Raw genomic sequence first — 22,268 nt, forward strand, 5'->3', positions numbered from 1 at the left:
TTATTTTATTTTATTTTATTTTATTTTATTTTATTTATCTTATTTTATTTTATTTTATTTTATTTTATTTTATTTTATTTTATTTTATTTTACAACCGATGTACTTCAAAGACACTCCCATTGGCGGCCACATACTTAAATTTGCGAATCACATCAGACGATACACCAAAACATAACGTAAGGCCGCTAGGTTGAAGTCTTACAGTGAATGCAGGTATTTACAAATAACAAAAAATATTTGCCTAAACGGTTACGAATTCTAGTAACATCTCCCCGAGATTATATATATCGCCTTCCTCCCAAATTATTGCGGGAACGCAATAATAAATTAGCTCATTGGTTCTTGGTTCATATTGTCATGTAGTGACCGAGATATGAAAAGCCGTATTTTCAACAAATGAGATGTTGTATATAACTTTATGAACAGAAGTACGCGGTGAGCTCAAAGTTCACTGACCGCTTTATTCAGTATATGTCTACGTTTGTTCAAGCTTATTAAAACCAAATGCAGAGATGGCCATGTTTCCACTTCTGTCTGTCCTTGTACCGCTCTCGTTGGCTGGTAGTTGTCTCCAGACGAAACGATTTCTCATGCTGAACACTGAGCGTGCTCCTGTGATGAGCAGAGAGGTATATGACAGGGGTACCTCAGCAATCGTGATGATATATATATGACGTGTGCAACCACGACCGAACGCTCATTGTCTATGAATATCTTCATTTTACACTCATGGTGCCACGTTCGAAAACATGTGTTCAGCTTCTCTAAATATTTTAACTAAAAGGTAAAACGCGCCTCGGGGACAGATATTCGGACCCTCAAACTTTTACAATTCTTTTCTGATATACCACTTGTGGGGGTTCATTTTAAAGCTCTTGGTGTAAGAAAACTTTTCACCGCTTTGGTTTTTCGAAATTCTAAATTTTTTTCTTTCTGCATAGAGTTAACATAGCAATGGCGGCCATTTTGAATTTCAAATTATCGGTAAATCTTGAGTTATTTATTTCTCTAGTACCAAAATGAGCAAGATGACCCCCTACTTTGACTTTGAAAGAGAATATTTGAAAGATTCTTTAAGGAAATTTTGAGCAAGAGTTTAAGTCTTTCACATTTGAGGCGCATACTACCTTAATGTAAAAAAATTGTCGCTATAATCGGTTATTAAAGCTACCATACTACAAGAGTAGCATTCACAAGAATTTTGCTGTTGATCCAAAAATCTATATAGCACTCTGTTGTGTATCGTATACTCATTAATAAGGGGCCTCATTACCTGTAAAATGTACGGTACTGTACAGCACAACCTTCTTTCCTGTTTTTAAAATACATTGTGTTCTACTCCAACAACTATGTCGATTCCCTCTTGTACAATTTGTCTAAACGGTATTTTATCCGTATGTGTAGTGTTCGATAATATCGTTGAAGGCTTTAAGTTCGTCCCCGTGAGGAAAAATCAAAAGGCAGAAAATGTACGGGACAAAGTGGTGCAGATATTTTCAAAATTTACAGCCATCGATCCTTTATTGCCGACAAGTGGGCGTGACTTACTGAGGTTTTAAACGCATCTACACAAAAACGAGGCAACAGGGGCATCGCATTTCTGTTATCTGACCCTCTATTTACAATCTTCTAAATATCATACAAACTTTGAAATTTAATCAAAGTTCTTTAAAACAGCTAGCCATCAGGGGGATAAAGGAAATCAAAAATAAAATTCATCCTGCGTTCGCTTTATCGAAGACAATACTATCTTCGATCAGCATACCAATAATCACGTGACTATTAATCTACAATGCCAATAGTATTTTTCCATCGACACTGCCTTAAACGTCGGCTCACGAAACTGCTCATATCGTCCGATTCGTTATTGTCTTTTCTTATCTTGATCAAGCAAGAGCCTTGCTGAATAATTCACAAATGACATGAATTAAGTAATTGCTAAAATTTTTAATGTTCCCAATAGAAATGCAACATTTTGATCGCTATTCGACTGGAACCAACTGTGCTGCCTTCGGAGCTACAGTACGCACATCCTGTGCACCGACAGATATTTAGACTCGCAATTTTTTTTATACTTCTCTTGTTGGGTCTCATTGTTACTGCCATAGTTTTTTCCGAAATCGAATATTTAATTAACACGGGCCATTTTGAATTTCAAATATCTGACCAATGTAATTTGTTTCTTTAGCACCAAACTTTGCACGGTGACCCCTGATATTTACTTTAGATTTAGTAACGGACTGGTTGGAAGTTTCATTTATTTAAAGAAAGTTTGAGCAAAGGTCTATGTCAAGGCGCGCATCAGCGTAAATTCCAACACGCACAGACGGAGCTCAACTTGAAAAAAAAATTGTCACGAATATGCAAATTAAGAGAGGCGCAAAGATTATGCAAATCAGGAGTGAATTTTTTTCCCCCTCAAAAGATTGAAAATTCCATTGGTTATTCAAACGCCAAATGCTACACTGTAGTTACTGTCTCTATACAACACTTGCGATCGCCAGATCACATTTCCCATGAGGCCTCGCTTCAGTGCAACCCAGCACTCGGCCACATTCAGATTCCCCGCGTATAGCTGATACAAGTCATCGCAGCAGCAGTAATTGAATTACAGTGTCGGTTAAACTAAGTCTATTTAATTTACCAAATGTCCGATGATTAAGCTCAGTGGACACAAAATCGGTTATCTCATCAAGGCAAACAGGCGAGCTGTTTAGGGTCTTTCGCCTAATTTCATACATACATCAGAGTTATTATCCCCCTTCCCGTTGCTTTTTTTATTTCTAGTCCTTTTCGCTGTCTAGCTTACATATGATATTCAGCATTCGGTATTCAAATCATAGTAAACGTTAAAAAAAAACAACTTGTCATGGCAAATGATTTGGCCCTGTGAGCAATTTTCAAAAAAAAAATGACGGCTTTCGTTTCCCCCGGTAAAATTACGCCACCGGTTATGTCAATAGAACAATGTGAATATTATGCAAAACGCCTTGATTATGTCTCTTTCGGAAGTGGGCCTTGGCGCCTCACGCCTCATTAATTAATCAATTTAGCGTCTGCGTAATGAAAGTAACAATCTCCTGAGTGTGTGTGGGCAATTATCCGCAATTGTCACCCTTAGGCGTCATAGGAATTAACTCCTTTACTCAAAAGACAGACTAAATTAAGTACATTTTAATGTACACCGTTGCACAACTTCCATGAATTGGGTCGGCTGCAGTTCAGGTTTGTCGTTGGGTCTCGGTACGGTAGTGGCCATCAAACGAACGGTTAAAAGTCTTGATAAAAGCGTTGTTTGTTTCGTGATGTGGCAGTGTAGTAGTGACGTCATTGTCTCATTTTTGTGTTAATTTGTGCTAAACACAATTAGGAAGGAACTAATAAAGAGAACTTGAAAGCATTGGAGGTTGCAACTGTGGAAATTCAAATTTAGATATTACATTCCACGAGAACATGATGTATACACACTGTGCATTGCTTTATCAACGTTCTTGATAGACAGACAGACAGACAGACAGACAGACAGACAGACAGACATATAGGTAGCTAGCTAAGTAGACAGATAAATGAAAATATCGATGAAAATTTTCACGTAGAGTTTAACTACGATGTGCATAATTTATATTTATTCCTAATATTGTTCATCTTTTAGCGAAGGAAAATACGAGTGACGTCTTCACAAGCCAAAAATCCATCATTTTTATGCAAAAGAAATGTAGTTTTCCTAAACGATTCCGCTTTAAACTTCTGAGCTACATTATTTGGAATAATATCAATTCGCCGTGGGCAAGTTGTATATCATTCCTAGTCGTCGGTTGCGTGAGCGAGGTTCGTAGGTGTACGTTCGTTTACGGGGGAAAAGCGGCCAGACGATCGCTCGATCTACACTAACTCATATCTTGTTCGAATTTAACACGATTTCCCGGATAGCATAGGCCCAGAAATTTACCTCAGATAAAATTACGTCGTTTTTTCGAGAACAACTGAATCTCAACAGCGCGGATTTTGTCACATCGATCTAGAGGGCCGCACCCTTTGTTTTAAAGTCGCAATCATAACGCACAATTCGACCAGCTTCGAGTTTTGTTGTTTCCGACAAGTAATTGTTATTCCTTTTCCTACACTTGCATTTTAATGCGAAATTATGGATTATGATTGTCAAATTCTATGAAGGTGTTGATTTAACGGCACGACCTTTGGAAGCTCAGCGTGCGGTCGAGTAGTCTTAGCACTTGACCCCGTTGTTGTAGTTGAAACTGTAGTCTACATCATGAAAGTACTAAGGTGCTTGGTTCAGACGATGGGGTCTAGATACACGTATACAAACCTCCTCACAGTGGACAGAACTAAACACAATCAAGCATCAAAAATTTGTCAAGTGGATGTAAACTTCAATAATCATAATTGGTTTCACGCAATTTTAGGTTACACGCAAATTTCGATCGTCCGAAAAATACCAGCCGCCATGTTCGTTTTCTGTTGTTTTTTTTTTTAATCTGACGAGCACACCGAAGATCTGCATACAAAAAAAGTTTCGACGCACAGAATTTTATGACACGGACGTGGGCTTTGGTGACGTAGAACGAACAGAGGATAAATTCCATATTTTCTGTCAAGAGACGGCAAACTTAGCTCGTATGAATTTGATGATGACGAACGTGCCCGAGTCATCCTACATCCCCGAGTCATTCTGCCCGGTCCATCGCTGAAGAGACGAACGCTAACTAGTGTGCCGAATAAATTGAATTATCTCTACGACACCGGATAGACTGTTCCATGCCTTTCAAAGCGAGGACTTCCTTTTCAGTAATCGCCATTTGTGGAGGTCTCCATTTACGTAAACGAGTGAGAAGGGATTATAACAGTCATTTGAAACAAAAGCGAATATTTTTAGTCATTAGCATCCCTCTAAGCGATAAATGTCGACATAACACGTTGCGTTGCCACTAAACTAAGGTGACAGGTCACCGTGTTTGACTCAGGGATCGAAAAGCGGGATATTACTCAGTGTCCACAAATTCGTATCCCTTTCCTTCCTCTTCCTTCCTTCCTGTCGAAGTGCACATCGGGTATCGTAAAGTATGTATATCCAACAAGGGGTCACGTTATCAACGCGATAACATGGTACCTTAGTGCGGAGTCACACACCGCTATGCATTTGTAATATATGGCAATTTATTTCAGATCGGAACGACATCCTACGTAGGCTGGTGACGTAATAAGCCTTATCAAACAAAGATAGCGGCCCTTTTCAAACATTCTACATCACGTGTGTCTTATGTATGTATGTATGTATGTATGTATGTATGTATGTATGTATGTATGTATGTATGTATGTATGTATGTATGTATGTATGTATGTATGTATGTATGTATGTATGTATGTATGTATGTATGTATGGTATGTATGTATGTCTGTCTGTCTGTCTGTCTGTCTGTCCTGTCTGTCCGTCGTCTGTCCTTTCCTTCCGTCCGTCCGTCCGTCCGTCCGTCCGTCCATCCATCCATCCATCCATCTATCTATCTATCTATCTATCTATCTATCTATCTATCTATCTATCTATCTATCTATCTATCTATCTATCTATCTATCTATCTATCTATCTATCTATCTATCTATCTATCTATCTATCTATCTATCTATCTATCTATCTATCTATCTATCTATCTATCTATCCATCCATCCATCCTCTATCAATGTATTGATCTATTTCCATGTATAAAATATCTATCTATCTATTGCTCTTTCTATTAATGTGTCTATCTGTCTTTATCTATCTATCTCCATGTATAAAATATCTATCTATCTATTGCTCTTTCTATTAATGTGTCTATCTATCTATCTACCTATCTACCTATCTATCTATCTATTTATCTATGCATCTATCTATTGGTCAATCTATACTGCAGGCTTGAATGGATGCATGCATGTATGTCTGTAATTGTATCTTTAGTATCATGTATTCTAAATCCAAGGTACAACCAATAGTTTTGTTTGACCATGCATTACGATTAACTTTCATATCTTACATGCCGCATTTTATTTGAGAAAACAGAGACAAAATCCATACTTTGATTTGATGAATCTTGAAATTTTAGACAACCCTCTCGTACTATAAATGCAGTTTTACGTAAGAATCTGGTGACGATAAGTTCTCCGGCCTTTCAAAGGACGGTTTACTTGCTCTATTGCGTATTCAGCTGAATTTGCTTTCCAGAAATCAATCATGACATACACGGAAACGCTGTCCCACAGTCATTGTTCGCTGCTTATCAATCAAAGTTTTCTTGTAGTCTGCAACTCAAAAATTCGAGACATAATTCCAGATCTTTTAAAACAATTCTACAAAAGAAGAATTTTTGTCGAGAATCTTATTGTGAGTTGAGGGAGAAACTGGTTAAAACTTGTTGGTTTGATTTGCTATTTCCTGTTATTCTTGTGTAAGAGAAGAAATTTAGGCTATCAAATTCTACAATATCTACGTTTCCATAATTCAAATAAGAGCAGTTATTCGACCTGATTTACAAGAAATACGTTGTTTTTAAGGGACTTTGTTGTCTTACCCCCTAGATTTTATGTGTTTTAATCGCCTAAAACAATTTTCACAAAACTTCCTTTTTTCAAATTCCACTGAACGTCGTTATAAATAGTCTGCACTCGTTTTTTGGTGAAAACATGACTCTGTTTCCCGCCAGAAACGATTTGCATAAAGTGCAACTTCTGAGCACTTAGGGTGTCTCTTTTTCCGCAGCGACCACTGGTTCAGTCTACTCAACGAGGGGGGCGTCCACGTCCAGCATACGTTCGTTTCCACGTACTCACCTGTCATCCAATAACAGAGGGTCTACTACGACAACGGTGGGTGTTGGTCGGCTTGTTGACAGGGTTGCTTTCATACACACATATATAAAAGTCCTCCACATCGGCGGATTGCTTGGTAGATACCTGCAGCACAGCACAGCAATAGGATCGCACTAATACTCGGAAGTGCCAGATCAGGAAGCGCTGCCAGATAACATTCAGAATGAGGACTACACTTTTGGCAACAACTGTTGTTCTCTCGTTTGTAGTATTGTTTTCAAAAGCCGACAGTAATTATGCGGTGAGTATTAATTTTTTGCAATTTTTGGAATACTTTTTTTTAAATGTGATATCCATGTCGGTTGGCGACCGTTTATTAGTTTTCTGCAAAATACCGTAAAGTGTAGGTGTAATGTACAGTGCATGGTTAGCACTAGTTTTCGACTTGCTGGTTACCTTGAAAAAGGGATAGCTCTTTTAAGAACATGAGCAGGACATGATATTGGTGATATAGCATTGAAAATTGAGTTCAATTCAAGGGTTCTGTTGCAGGGTAAACAGCCAATTGACTAAAAGATTCTTTGCATGGTATATTTATCGTATACGTTCCACATAATAGCAAAAGAATACTCTGTTTGAAACGAGAAAAGTGACAGGAAAATTTAATCAGGTTCTCCCCAGTTGTATCGTGTTACCTTTTCAAGAACTCTTATGCCTACAAACATAAGCATTCAACATTATAGCAAGGAATATGTAAAATTAGAGTGCGCTTTATTTAACTTCAATTTACTGTGTTTGAATTTACAATACTGAATGATTAAACGCGACGTGATATAACTTCGTAAGTATCTCTTGCGAAACTCCCAGAGTAACGGTTTGTAGTGGAGGGACGCGCGGGCGCGAAAAGCAAAGCGCGGGATTTTCCGAACTTTCAGGGAGCTGTCGTCTGCCGTGCGTGTCGTCAGCAAAACAAAGGATCTGTTCATTTTAGTTGAGATATAAAAAAGCTGTGTTCCGATTCAAACCCTGCGTACATGGGGGAACATTTTTTAAATGCAGTCTAACGTGCTCTATCGCATCCCTGGCGTCACATTTTATGTTACTTTGAATAATTCGAAGTAGCACAACTACTCGACACCAGAGCACGCGTTCGGGCTCGACGCTTAGTTACTTCGCACTGTGGCAATTTCATGTATTATTAGGGAAGTCGACGCACGCTGAATGTCTTAGCATATCTCTGTCCTTGCAAGACGTCTTCGAATGCCCACCTGAGACATCTCTCCAGTGGGATTAAATTTCGATAGAAACACTTCATAAATACTAATCAAGGCAGAAAGCATCACCGACAAAATGGTAACTTCCCCCTTTTAATAGCAGAATGTAAGTTGCACAATTCCAGTGGCACATTGTCGGGCTCTTCCGTGCAATCAAAAATAATATTATGAGTCGTCAGGATGCGCAACAGGAAATAATACATTTCGCTTGCATTGCCAAACAAATGCCTTGAAAGTCATTGGTAATAGGTCTGCGTACAGTTGTGTGCATCTATGGATGTGAAACAAGTATTAAGTGAGCCGCTGAATTTCGATGTTTCAGCTCAGAATATTAGTCTCTCCAGGACATGCATTGTACGATTTACAAAAGGGTATGATGGGGAGGGGGGGGGGGTAACTCCTAATATTTTCATAGGGGGTGTGCCGCCCAGGGTGAAAACATCCAATATAAAATATGATCCATTGTCAGAGATTTTCGTGAGAAATTTGGGGAATTTTATCGTGTATTCTAATATGTGTGACAGTGTGAAGGCTTTTCTGAAGTATGGGACATTTACTTTGTTATCCATCTACGTTCAGGTTTTTTTGGATGAAAACTGACCCCTGTTCAGGGATGTTTTCTTGAAAAGTGACCCGTTCGATCGGCACATATCCGTATGCTTTTCTATGGGAATTACCCCCGGGTGCGGGGATGGCAGACGGAGCGAGATTAAACGATTTGAAGGAATCTCACACGAACAAAATGTCATCATCATGAATTTTTTGTCACATCCATAAAAAACACAAATGTGTTTAAATGTAACAAGCTTAAAAAGGCTTAACACGACATTTTTTTTCTATGACGCAAATGCAACTAAATATACCATCGGTGTATATGATTCAACATCATTGTAAATTACTCATTGTTTAAAGGCAATTTATTTACGTAATCTATGTATTAGGAAACACGAGAGAGAGAGAGGGAGAGAGAGAGAGAGAGAGAGAGAGAGAGAGAGAGAGAGAGAGAGAGAGAGAGAGAGAGAGAGAGAGAGAGGGAGAGAGAGGGAGAGAGAGAGAGAGGGAATTTCTGATCGGTTGTTCATGTGAAAGTCGCCGTCGGATAACGCCATTGATGTATCGTTCACCTTCGACCTTGGTGCTCTTCTCGTTTACAAGGGCACGATTGAGCCGGGACATTTAGCTTGAACCGCTTCAACACAGAGACGTATTTTTAATTTCCATCAAAATCGTACTTGGTGAGGTGCAGCAGCCTTACATCACTAGAAATGAAAACAGGCGCTGATTATCGATAAATCATCTCCGAGTAAAAGAATAGTGTGCAATTTCCATGCGCGATCAACTCGGCGAGTCTTTCGGGTATTTTTTGTTTAGCCTACAATGTCTTTACAGACCTTGCAAAGGCCGATTATTTTAAATGCCAGATTGCTCAAGGTTTATTATTACAAGAGATGATTTACGGGACAGTAAAATCCCTTCATCATGTCGTAATGAATTATCGATAAAAATACTGCACGCACGTTTACAACAAAGTAAGGTGACATAAATGAGAACTCGGGGAAAAGCTTTTAAGATTGACATTGTGAAAATCGTCTAAATCTATTGTTCTTTACGTCTTTTGTGTTCTTCTTAACTTTCATTCCTCTTTTTTTTTACATAAAACTACATACATACATACATACATACATACATACATACATACATACATACATACATACATACATACATACATACATACATACATACATACATACATACATACATACATACATACATACATACATACATACATACATACATACATACATACATACATACATACATACATACATACATACATACATACATACATACATACATACATACATACAACATACATACATACATACATACATACATACATACATACATACATACATACATACATACATACATACACACACACACACACACACACACACACACACACATACATACATACATACATACATACATACATACATACATACATACATACATACATACATACATACATACATACATACATACATACATACATACATACTACATACATACATACATACATACATACATACATACATACATACATACATACATACATACATACATACATACATACATACATACATACATACATACATACATACATACATGCATGCATGCATGCATGCATGCATGCATGCATACATACATACATACATACATACATACATACATACATACATACATACATACATACATACATACATACATACATACATACATACATACATACATACATACATACAGACAGACAGACAGACAGACAGACAGACAGACAGACAGACAGACAGACAGACAGACAGACAGACAGACAGACAGACAGACAGACAGGCAGGCAGGCAGTCAGACAGACAGACAGACAGACAGACAGACAGACGGGTACGTAAGTACATATATACCTACAACACTCGTCATCTCCGTGAAAACACATGTCATTTTCCTTATATAGTGTTTATTTCGGAATCGTTTGAATTTATGAAACCATTCGAAATCTCATTTGAAGTGAAGCAAATCAGCGTTACCAAAGTAACCCTCTTCTTTGTTTTCACATACACCCTTAGGCGGTGTGCGATACGAAACCTGGTCCAACAAATTTTAGAATATATAACATTAGCTTAACCCTTTCATATCGAAACTGAAATAAAAGGAATAGACGATAATCGTAAGTGTTTTAGTTAGGGGACATAATATTCCCTTAGTAACGAGCCCGAGCATTTGTTGTATCCGCTCACTCAACAGTGGCACTAAATGTAATGTGGCCACAGAACCTGACAGATATATATATATATATATATATATATATATATATATATATATATATATATATATATATATATATATATATATATATGTTAGTCATCTGCATATACTGTTCACATCACACTTTTAAATGTTGTTTCAATTTCAGGGAGTTGGAAGATCGGTTAAGATACCGGTGAGTGATGACATTATTCAAAGAAATAACACGTGTAATGTAATGTAATGTAATGTATGTAACAATAACAACGATATGTATATAACCCTTATCCTGCCAAGTTCATCAGTCACCATCAGGTAAAGTTGGTGAAAAGCAGTGCGGCATGGCGTGTCCCGTATGTTGCATTTTAACAGAGACGTGAGCATTTGAAGGCCCTTGAAGACACATAATGCTCTAAAAATGAATTTTATTGGCCTTGCGCGGCTTGACATACATGCCGAGTAGTTGAAAGTACGTGACTGTAGGTTATTCTCAACACTGCTTTTTGCTGGCTCGATAGGGGGAATATGGTAGGCCTGGTAGTAAAGGGGGTATATTTGTTTTGTTTAGTTTTGCTTTGTTTTGTTGATGAATTTTGTAACAATTGTTTCTTTGATATCTATATTGTCCTTGTGATGCGTGTTCTCGCTACTTTCATGAGGACTATACCTCGGGGACACTTCCGTTTGTAAAGGTCACCCGCTGCATAAAGAACTAATGAACTCGGCAGTTAATACGAAATTTAACGACGTACTCATGCCTTGCACTGGATATGGTGGGTTGACGAGACACGCATGCGCAATGTAGCAAATCTTGCTAAATAGGTGCAATATCTTCGGTGTGCTAATAAGGCTGCGACACACACAAAATCGGATAGTTCCGTCTGGTTCAATTTCAGGGAGTTCTGTCTGTAACTGAGAAATAATCTAAACAAACGTTAAGTCGTTCTCTGTCCACTTACAAACAAAATATCACGCATTTCAAGTGTAATTTTGTATCTGTGTATAATCGAAATTATCGCAATGCTCGCCTCGAGACGGTTTTGGTGTTTTAAAATTTACTGAACAATTTATCAGTGACTTTCAGTTTCTCTGAAACTGGTAGTCGTCATGACAAAACGTTTCTTGAAATTATGCCTCGCCAACACTATATAGCGATTTCACATTTACACATCAAATCAAGAATAAAGTTATCAGATCAAGTGCATATATTCAAAACGTACTGTCGCATATAAACTGCAATTGATATACAGTGTATGAGTATCTCGCTTTGAAGGGTGTTTTCCCCTCTCGGACAAACTAGATCGATAATTGTTGTAATTTCAAATAAACTTTAACATTTTCAAGAACATTAATGTAAAACATTCCATCTGTTTAAACAAATTGCTACAACTGTTGTAATAATACCACACTAACATTCTCGAAAGTGTATTGGGCATATTTTAGCGTTTTAACTCCCCTTCGCAACTTTTCAAACCCGGTCCCTGCTGAGGTTGTTGCCAAACAGACAAAAGAGTTCCTCGTTATGTACGTTATCGATGCCAACTCCTAAATCGATCATGCAATAATATGGAGACTGGTTGTAACTGTGACGTCACATACGGCTAATTTCATAGTCGCACTCTTGTTACCCCCGACAACAGCATTTCCAATGGTCAAAAGTGCAAGAACACGCTTAATGATTTGTAGTAGGAATAATTTAAACAATCGCCGACGTCACTGAATATTTAATTTGATTTGCCGTGGTTTATGAAATACAAGGATTTTAGTTGTCGTTGTTCCGGCTGTCGTTATTCTCTGATTTGTTGATGATGTTTGCATTATAGTTTAGTATTGAAATTGTCGCCATAGTGAACAATAAAGTAGTGTTCATACACGGCGAAGTACTGGCTAGTAGGCACAGTGTCGTTCATATTAAAGTCGAGTCTTGCAGGAGTGATCGTAAAAAATGCTGTAAAGAACAAAATGTTATTTAATATTGTCAAATTATCATAAAGCCTGACGAAAGGGGATACGTCCCTCCTCCCTCCTCTCTCTCTCTCTCTCTCTCTCCTCTCTCTCTCTCCTCTCTCTCTCTCTCTCTCTCTCTCTCTCTCTCTCTCTCTCTCTCTCTCTCTCTCTCTCTCCTCTCTCTCTCTCTCTCTCTCTCTCTCTCTCTCCTGCACACTTCTATTTGATATTTCACCTTTCATTTATAATGTCTCGTCTCAACTTTGACATTTTCTAAGTCAGATGGGTTGGTCAAAACAGCCGCCCACAATTAAATTATCTCACCTACGTAGCTCCTGTCATTTCTGCTCGGATGCCCATGCATTTGGTGACTCCGTGATACAGTTGACAATCAATTAAGAGAGACAGGGATTTGTTAATCGAATTAATGGGTACTCGTAATATTCATAAATATCATTCATAAATGTCAAAGTAGTTCTCTTCACGATGAGGGGTAAAAGTAAAGAGTAAATCTCTCGCTCTCTCTCTCTCTCTCTCTCTCTCTCTCTCTCTCTCTCTCTCTCTCTCTCTCTCTGCCCATATATTCTATACATGAATAGATGGATAGATAGATTGATTGATAGATTAATAGATAGATAGGTAAATAGATAGACAGGCAGAGAGTCGGAGAGACAGAGAAAAACATTTCGTAAAACTAAGGAGCATTTATTTTCATAACACAGCGTCAACGAGAATTGGCTTGCGAAATTAAAATTCAGACACGGTCGAACATCGAAATTGCGATGTAGTAACTTGTAATTATAAGAAACTGCTCTATTAACTTGTAATCCGAAAAGCGATCGTCCGAGGAGCGATTCCCTGCACTGCTAAAATGGGTGTATGCATTTGTCTTTATTGCGCATGTCACAGATTATTCAGAAGTCAGTCAGGTAAGAGAAGATCAGTTGCTTCGCTGACAGAATAATAACGCAATTAGATGTGAAAATTTATGAGGCTGTAAATTTTTCATATCCAATTTGAGATTCGACGGTCACCGTTGCTTTGTCTAAGCAAGACAGATCATCGATAAAAAGTACTACATGTATTAACAAAGTAATGTTCGTTATTGGACGTGAATGTTGCGTGCAATTTGATGTAAGTTTATTTCACCTTCGGAATTCCTATTTAGCTTCGCAATGCCGTCCGCCCGTACCACTGAAATCCCAGCCTGTTACTGATAGTTTTGCGTTGGGATAGCGACTGAAGATAATTGAACGGGTTCATTATCGTCGACAAACTGGAAAGTTTCAGTTGATCAATCAAAACTCGACATTATGTACCATTCTCACTATCGCCCATTCATCATGCTGGAGAGACTTTGCCCATGATTTCCAGAGAATTACACTGTCAATCTCGGAGGCAGGCGTTTAGATTATGCATTGTTGTAAGAAAATTACTAGCCACACACCTCTTTTAGACCGGCCATGTATTCATCATTGAGCTAATAACCGCTTTTATAATGGACGCAACTGCACTTTGCACAGTTACTGCAAAAGTTTGAAGGACATACCGACGATCGTGGCTGGACCAAGGCGTCAGGAAATGTCTGATGAAACCCATCAGTCACGTCATAGATATTGAAGTGTAGCTAATTAGAGTCTTCACAATCCAAGCGACGTTATCAGGAAGTCAAGACTAATCGTCTTGATTCATCGATATTGCTGTAGCTATAGAAAATGCCAAATGTCGTCTGCTTGCGTATCAAGACGGGTCGTCAAATTTTCAATCTGGCCGTAAAATGCGAGTCGTCAGCGCAGCATGTGATACAATGCAACGCAGTGCAATTCATCAGAATTCATCTTCGCCCTCTTTATCACTGCGACGTAACAGTTAGAGCCTCGTTCTGAATACAGTTCCATATCCGGCGACGCACGGAAATGCAACATCTTCAGAAACTGAGAATACATAGAACATAAAATACTGACTGTGAAGGCATTACAACACTTTTGAACCTGATTTCAACACTAGCCGATTAAAGATTACTGCGAAACAGCCGGGAGTGAGATGCACAAAACACGGTTGATCGGAGACGTCGACCGTACTGGCTTGTGTCACAAAACAGTGTTTGTTTCAGCCACTTTTATGATACTTCAATCGTCAAATAGTATGCACAGTTGTAACTGTAAGTAATGGTCATCAGAGTCGCGGGTAACGTCTTGCGAAGCATATTAAAAGATGTTGCACGGGTCTCTATGATTCTACTTGTAATGAGTTCTTGAACATTCAAAGGAGATGTATATATTTCCCCCCTATCAAATGCAACCAGTTTTCACATATTTGAACTATGACCCTCATTTCGATAGTTCGACGTTGTCTTCAATGGTCAACCACTACAGCATAAAGTGAAAAACGCATTGCTCTGTGAGCCGATCAATCAAATTTATACAAATATTGGTCCACAGCAAATCTCTTTGCAAAATCGTTGCATCCTATAATATACCAAACAATAACTGAAGCAGTGTCCGATATTTTTTTTGCAAAACTTAAGAACATGCGCTTGGGCACAGTACAATTCAACACTGTGTTGTATTTGTTCGTCGCGAACGGCATCCCAGAAATGCACTGATTGAGACTGGGGAAGATGGGCCCAGAATTGTTTGAGTTTGCCGATTTTTCAGTTTTCACTGATTGCATCGAATGTGTGTCAATATATTGTAGACTTTTATATCAATCTTTTTCTTTGTTATGTCTCATCATGCGTGACTGATTAGTTTTTCTTCTGTTGCGCGCTCGTGAGCTCACTCATCGATTTCACTCACGTCGATCTCTAAAACATCTCTGGGCATGCTGGGTGAAAAGGAAGTCCCACGTTGAGATTTCAATTAACGAGGACATTAAAAAGCGTGCGATGCAGTTGTCAAAAGACTCCCATCTCGTAGGTGGGCGGCGTCTCTGAAGAAAAATGCCTTAATATCGACTTGGAGACCGCGTTCTTCTGTTTTATATTCAACTGCCTTCCGATTCTCTATTTGTAGTTTAAATGATGAGGCTTCCGGATAACCCCCCCCCCCCCAAAAAAAAAATAAATAAAATATCGCGATGACTAAGTTTACATCATCCTTCTTCAGAAGCTCTGTACAGAAACACATCCATTATTCTGCATCGCGTTTACTTTCTTCTATCGCGCCGTTTAAAGCCTATCTTGCAGAAACAAACAATGAAACAAACCTAATTCCTCATCCCCCCACCACCCTCGCCCCATGAAGTCTGAAAACTACAGGGAATATCATCCAAGCTGAACAGTTGCCTTTATATAAAGTTTACTTCTTTGTGCAGCACACACAAGTTGTGTCAAAGACAAAGTGATAAAAAGAACCGAGTCTTTTGGAAATGTCAAATTACTTATCGCTCTGATGAGATCTGTTACTGGTCCATCTGTCACAAATGTCTGACTGTTCCATCTGTCACAAATGTCTGAGTGACTGCATCCAATCATTCCACTCACAGTTAATCTGAGCGTCTCATAAAAAAACTTATTGCCATCCGTCTGCACACATTGTGCTTAATTTCGTCTACCTTAAATTTTACGTCAACTCTAACATCACTCACTGCCGTCTGGCAAAACAGTCCAACTCCTCTCTGCGTAAGAGTATGTCAATTGAGGCAAACAAAGGTCAACTTACATGGAAGATACTGAGTCTGAGGACTCTAGTGAAGGGAAAACTGCATCAGCATTGGAATGTATTTTTGATACTATGAAAAATTGATAAAAAAACTGGGTGAGTCCAGTCCCACAGTCCAGTCCACAAGTCTAGTCCATGAGCCTAAGTCCTGGTTTTAGACACTGCCCAAATTGTATGTGCTGCACAAATAGGTGAGCACAATATATAGGCAACTGTCCAGCTTGGTTAATCTGCCCTCATGTAGCCAGGTGCCTATACCATTACTTTTAAGGTAGTATGCACCTCGAAAGTGAAAGACTTATTAACTTTTGCTCTAACTTTCCTCAATGAATCGTTCAATCATTCTCTTTCAAAATCAAGATTAAAAATAGGGGTCACCATGCAAATTTTGGTACTAGAGAAACAAATTACCCAAGATTTACCGATATTAGTAATTCAAAATGGCCGCCATCCCTGTGTTAACTCTATGGAGAAAAATAAAAATTTTCGAATTTCGAAAAACTAAGCCGGTGAAAAGTTTTGTTTCACCAAGAGCTTTAAAATGAACCCCCACATGTGGTATATCAGAAGAGAATTGTAAAGGTTTGAGAGTCCGAATGTCTGTCGCCGAGGTGCGTTCTACCTTAAGAGGACGTGGCATTTTTATCATGAGCCGAACGAAGGCAAGACTTGGCAAGACTGTGCAATTTAACAAATCATAGAGGGTCAGGTTGTTTTACGAAGCTACGGATGACCCCCTCCCCGCTCTAAGAAAACTCCATGGCTTTCATAATGTAAATTGGGCCAGGTGTGGTCAAACAAATGAGCATCGTTTCCTTCGCGTGAAATGCAGTCAAAATGCGGAGGCGGACCTCGTCGCATAGTCCCGATATCGCGATTTACGATGGTTTTCGGGAGCGTAGCTTTCACGTCATGTGAGAATCCTCATTTTAAAGATTACAGTGCTCTAAATATAAAATCTTACGGGGTTTTGCATCGCCAACGAGTCGACGCGATGTACAAGCCTCTGTCTTCAGGGTTCCCGATAGTCCGTGACCACAGTACGTAAAAACAGTTGAAATATTTCGGGGCAAATTCCTTTTAATGGAATTAATATACTTCAAAACTCCAACAATTGAAAATATATTTTTCGGATGTGATGAAACGAAAACGGCTAAGCGGGTGAAGAGATGACAAATTCAATAGACAACGGCTTGCAAACCGTGATTTAAAAAATGGAAAAAGCGAAGAACAATAGTTGTGCCGCGTTGTGTTCATTTCAGCTCGCCAAAGTGACGTCGATGATTGTTACTCAAGCCGCGATGGACACATGCCGAAAAAATTACCTGACATATATTTGCAAGACTTAATGAATTAGTGTACACAGGGCAATGATGGAATTCAGTCTGAGATATGAAGATTAATAGTATGTAAATATTGCATGTCCAAATTTTATTACATGACCCGAGGATAGGCAATTTACGCCGTGCTCAATTACGACAAACCCTATCGACGAGATTGGGTCACGTGACACAGTCACTCTGGGTTCCAAATGAACGTCACTTGCGCAGGGCAGTTTGGGTGACAATCTTTCTGAAGAGAGTTTCAAAAATAAAAGGGGTGAGGAGATAACAAGTTACTCTGTATCTAAGTATTTAAGGATTTTGTCTTTACGACGAAGAAAATAATACTTAAATACCTACAATATTACAAGTAATCTTAGTGTCAAATTAAGCTCATCAACGGTAAACCACATAACTCTTAGAAATGACATATGTTGTTTTTCAATTTACAATCCTTTTGAAAGCTATGCGTAAAAAAACTCGTTAATTTGTTTAGCTTTCCCCTATCTATCTGTTTGCTTCTCTGTTTCTTATAATGTATTTCGCTTTCATTGTATCTCTTTCTCCTTCGCTATGTCTGTCATCTCCCCACCATTCGCCCTTGCCTGTACCTGCCTGCATGTCATCGTTTGTATTTGTGCTCCTGGTTTCTGTCTTGTGACGTAGAATTTTTGTCTCGCCCTGTTTTGTTCCGTCTGTCCTTTCTATTTCTCCGTGTCCCATCGCTTCTTCACTATACCAGCCTCTGTCTGTCTGTCTGTCTGTCTGTCTGTCTGTCTTCCGTCTGTCTGTCTGTCTGTCTGTCTGTCTGTCTGTCTGTCTGTCTCCTCTTTCTCGCTCTATCCTTCTCTGCACACAATTCTCTGTCTGTCTGTCTGTCTGTCTGTCTGTCTCCTCTTTCTCGCTCTATCCTTCTCTGCACACAATTCTCCTCTCTCTCTCTCTCTCTCTCTCTCTCTCTCTCTCTCTCTCTCTCCTCTCTCTCTCTCTCTCTCTCTCTCTCTCTCTCTCTCCACCTATTTTTACACACCATATAGTATGATTTTTGCAATATATAAAAAAAGAAGATATAGCCCGAAATATAAGCGCAACAGAACCCAGACAGTAAGAAAGGAACTTTAAACTAAATTGGGAGACTTTGACAACCCACGCTTCGTTCAACCTGTTGTTTCCATTTCGCTGGAGGATTAGATCTTTTAAAGGACATTACGGCAGGGATTAAGATTCGCATAACATATAAGCCAACGTGACTTATATTGATGGGGAAGGGGTTTACACAGGCTTCACTCGGGGATTAATAAGACTGGCAACTGTAATTGCAAAGGAAGCCTGATAAACATTCCGATATTTCAGATTTTCAGATTTTTTGATCTTCAAAATTCCCAATCAACCGCTTCATCACACGCACAATCGAGGGATGTGTGTTTTGTTGTTTTCCCGTCTGACCGGTATGAATCGATGCCCGCTTTCGAATCATCCACACGTGAGAGTAGGAACGCCCCCCGAGATTCAAGATCCACGGAACCTTCACGGAAATACATGTTCCAATTCCTGCGAATTGATTAAAAAAAGCACGTACGGCCTGACATGAAGGCCGTTGATGTTATTAGAAAAATGGGATTGGTGTGCTATCAGTGGAAAATTACAATGGACACCCGCTGTGGAGCAATCGCCCCGTGCGACAAGATATAACGTGTCCAATTACGAGTGTCCGCATTGTCCGGTAATAAATAAGCGATGATTTCCCGCGGAGCGATGAAACAAATCATTATTGATGATAGATATGATAAAATAATATGACCCTACTGCGATAAAGGGTGCCTTTATTTTATCCTGGTTTAATAAGTGGCAATCGCATTGACTTTTGTTGATTGTTCAAAGTGTAAAATACGACATACTAGAAAATTCAAAAGTAAGTGATATTTTGTTGCATATTGTATATGCTTTTCTAAAATGCGGAAATCGATGTCATTCAAGGTCATATTGACATTTAATGATTGTTGCCGAGTTCCATTGATTTTGTGTCGCTTACGGGCGGGGCCTCACAGCTTATTGCACGTAAGGGGCCCCAGAACATGGATTCCTGAAGCGAGTATCACCCGGTTTATAATATTAATTTTGCCTTCCCATTACTGAATATGCTGTTGTTAGGTAAGGCTGGGTTGCCAGTATATGTTGCTGAACTAATGTAGTTAGTCTCAAAAGTAAAAGACTTGCAAGTTTTGCCCGAAAGTTTTAACCAAATCGAAAATCAGAGGTCACCGTGTACGTTTTGTACCAGAACAAACTACCAAATATTTCCTGATATTTGAAATTCAATATGGCCGCCATTCAAGTGTTAGCTGTATGGAAAACTTAAATTTCCATTTTTCACAAAACGAAGATGGTGAAAATGTGACTCACGCCAACTGCCTCCAAACGAGCCCAAACAAGCGGTAGACCAGAAAAGTATTGTAAAAATTTACAATCCGAATACCTAGTCCCCGAGGCACATTCTACCTTAATTGTCTCCGAGTTCTCGATTGATGATGGTTACTGAATGTGTCATTAAAATATACAATAATCTTATGTTTTATGTTACTGAAATATGTATGATCACGTGACTGTCGACACCATTGCCGTATCTTAAGAAAACAAAATAAGTTAGAGAAACAAAAATCAGACAATTATTCGTGCTCAATATCGTGTCTATCGGATGCACATGCTTCTTAATCGTAATCGTAAAATTTTCTCAGACTCATGGAGCAAATTTGTTTTATTTAAACTCTTAAAAAGACCTTTCTATAAGTTAACGTGCAATTTATATTTCATCAGTTTTTTTGGCGGGTAGTGGATTTGCGTCGGAAGTCCAAATCGTTCAGTTGTTAAAGCATATTCTTTATCCTGTGCATGATTTCTCGTAGATAAAATTAGTCAGACGGGCTGTTTTTAATAAGTTGAAAATGGAAAAAAATAGCCATGATCAAAATTAATAAAGAATTTCAGAAATTCGTAACCGTTTTAATCTGGTGTAAGATTTATTAATTTTCAAATTTTTACCTTCCTCTTGGTTTCGATGAATCGAAACCAACGTCCACGATATCTCTCTACAAACACCGAGAACGTTCTTTAATTTTAAGCTGAGGACATTAACTACATTGACATAGATGGGCAACGAAAAACAAAACCCAAGCTGCCGGAACATGACAATTTCGGCTCGATCAACGTAGTAATTGTCGACGACGCAGAAAGCTGTACGCAAATTGCATTCGGTGCAGCATTGGTATTCCATTTTAGGCGCTAAAACGTCGAAAGTGACACAAATGGAACGTTTGTCGCGATAATAAATAAGTTCATTAGGAGCACTAACAAATGAATCGGTAATGCAATTTACGTATCGCCAAATTCCAATTTTAGCAAATCGATGTTCTTTTCATTTCTATTTTGCTTCACTTTCACGTAAATGGTCGTTTCTTGACTAAATTAATCATGACTATAATGTGCGGCTAGGAAAACGACTTCCCACGCGCTGTAATATTTTCGTACCTGGTAAGTACTCTTTAGGGTATCAACGTCATGTCGTTTGCTTGCAGTTCATTGGCTCACAGACCAGCGCTTGCATAGTGACAAAACATCAAAAGTTTGTGTGGCTTTTCTATATATTTCCAAGAAATTTAATCTTATCTTGATATACAGAGCGGTGCTTTGCCATCTGTATATAAGGAGGCCTGTGAAGGTATCTTGAAAAATGGTAGATGTTAGTTTTCTTTATGACCCAACCATGCGCAGAGTCACAAAAATGCCCGCCAATGCGCCATACGAGTGCACAAAACACATCACATGAACAACCAGACAGTATGTCTTTTCGCAACGTGTATCCAGTGAGATCTTACTATCCTGACAATTAAGAATTACCCACGCTGGTTTATTTTAAAGGTAGCATTAATATACTTTACTCTAAATTAATGTCCGCATCACTATATTGCACTCAAATCGTTGAAGAAAACCGTGACCCCCACACATGCGCATTAGTCAAATATGTCACTAGATTATCAGAGGTGCCCCTAGGCCGCGATCAATTACTCGTTATTGAAGCCAGCTAATTAATTAATACTGATATTATATATCTAATTAAAGCGGGATGAATCAATCGATGTACATGGAATTAAAATGTATGAGCTGTCGGTGAAGATAAATAGACCCGATTGATACCTTATGAATAAACATGAAGATTGTTATCCGGTAATACAGGCAAAAATATGTTTATTTTAGCCACATACAAAGCGTTGTTTCACAGAGATCGCAAAAAGTATCTTGGCGCCCAAGACATCAACTGAAATGCTGAAATAGTTCCCGGCATCGGTTACCCATCATGCTCTCTTCTCGGTCGATGATCACTTCGCCGCCAGTTCAAGGACAGAGGAAAGACAAACAGCGTCCCATCTGCAACTTTAAAAAGAACATTCCCTTGAAAAATTATTA

General features: G+C 38.7%; 1 protein-coding gene across 4 annotated transcripts in view; it reads left to right on the top strand.

The window, feature by feature from the left end:
* Positions 1-6,766: 6,766 nt before the first annotated feature.
* LOC139129875 (uncharacterized) overlaps positions 6,767-22,268 on the top strand; it is a 39,250-nt gene continuing 23,748 nt past the window's right edge. The window contains exons 1-2 of one of the 4 annotated variants that reach the window (XM_070695559.1): positions 6,767-7,104; positions 11,046-11,072. In XM_070695559.1, coding sequence (XP_070551660.1) covers positions 7,027-7,104; positions 11,046-11,072 — 105 coding nt within the window. In that variant the 5' untranslated portion in view covers positions 6,767-7,026. The remainder of the gene's footprint in view (positions 7,105-11,045; positions 11,073-22,268) is intronic. The other 3 variants (XR_011551708.1, XM_070695560.1, XR_011551709.1) reach the window with 3 other exon arrangements.

The sequence above is a fragment of the Ptychodera flava genome, chromosome 3, assembly GCF_041260155.1.
Source record: "Ptychodera flava strain L36383 chromosome 3, AS_Pfla_20210202, whole genome shotgun sequence".
In the NCBI taxonomy this organism is placed as follows: Eukaryota; Metazoa; Hemichordata; class Enteropneusta; family Ptychoderidae; genus Ptychodera; species Ptychodera flava.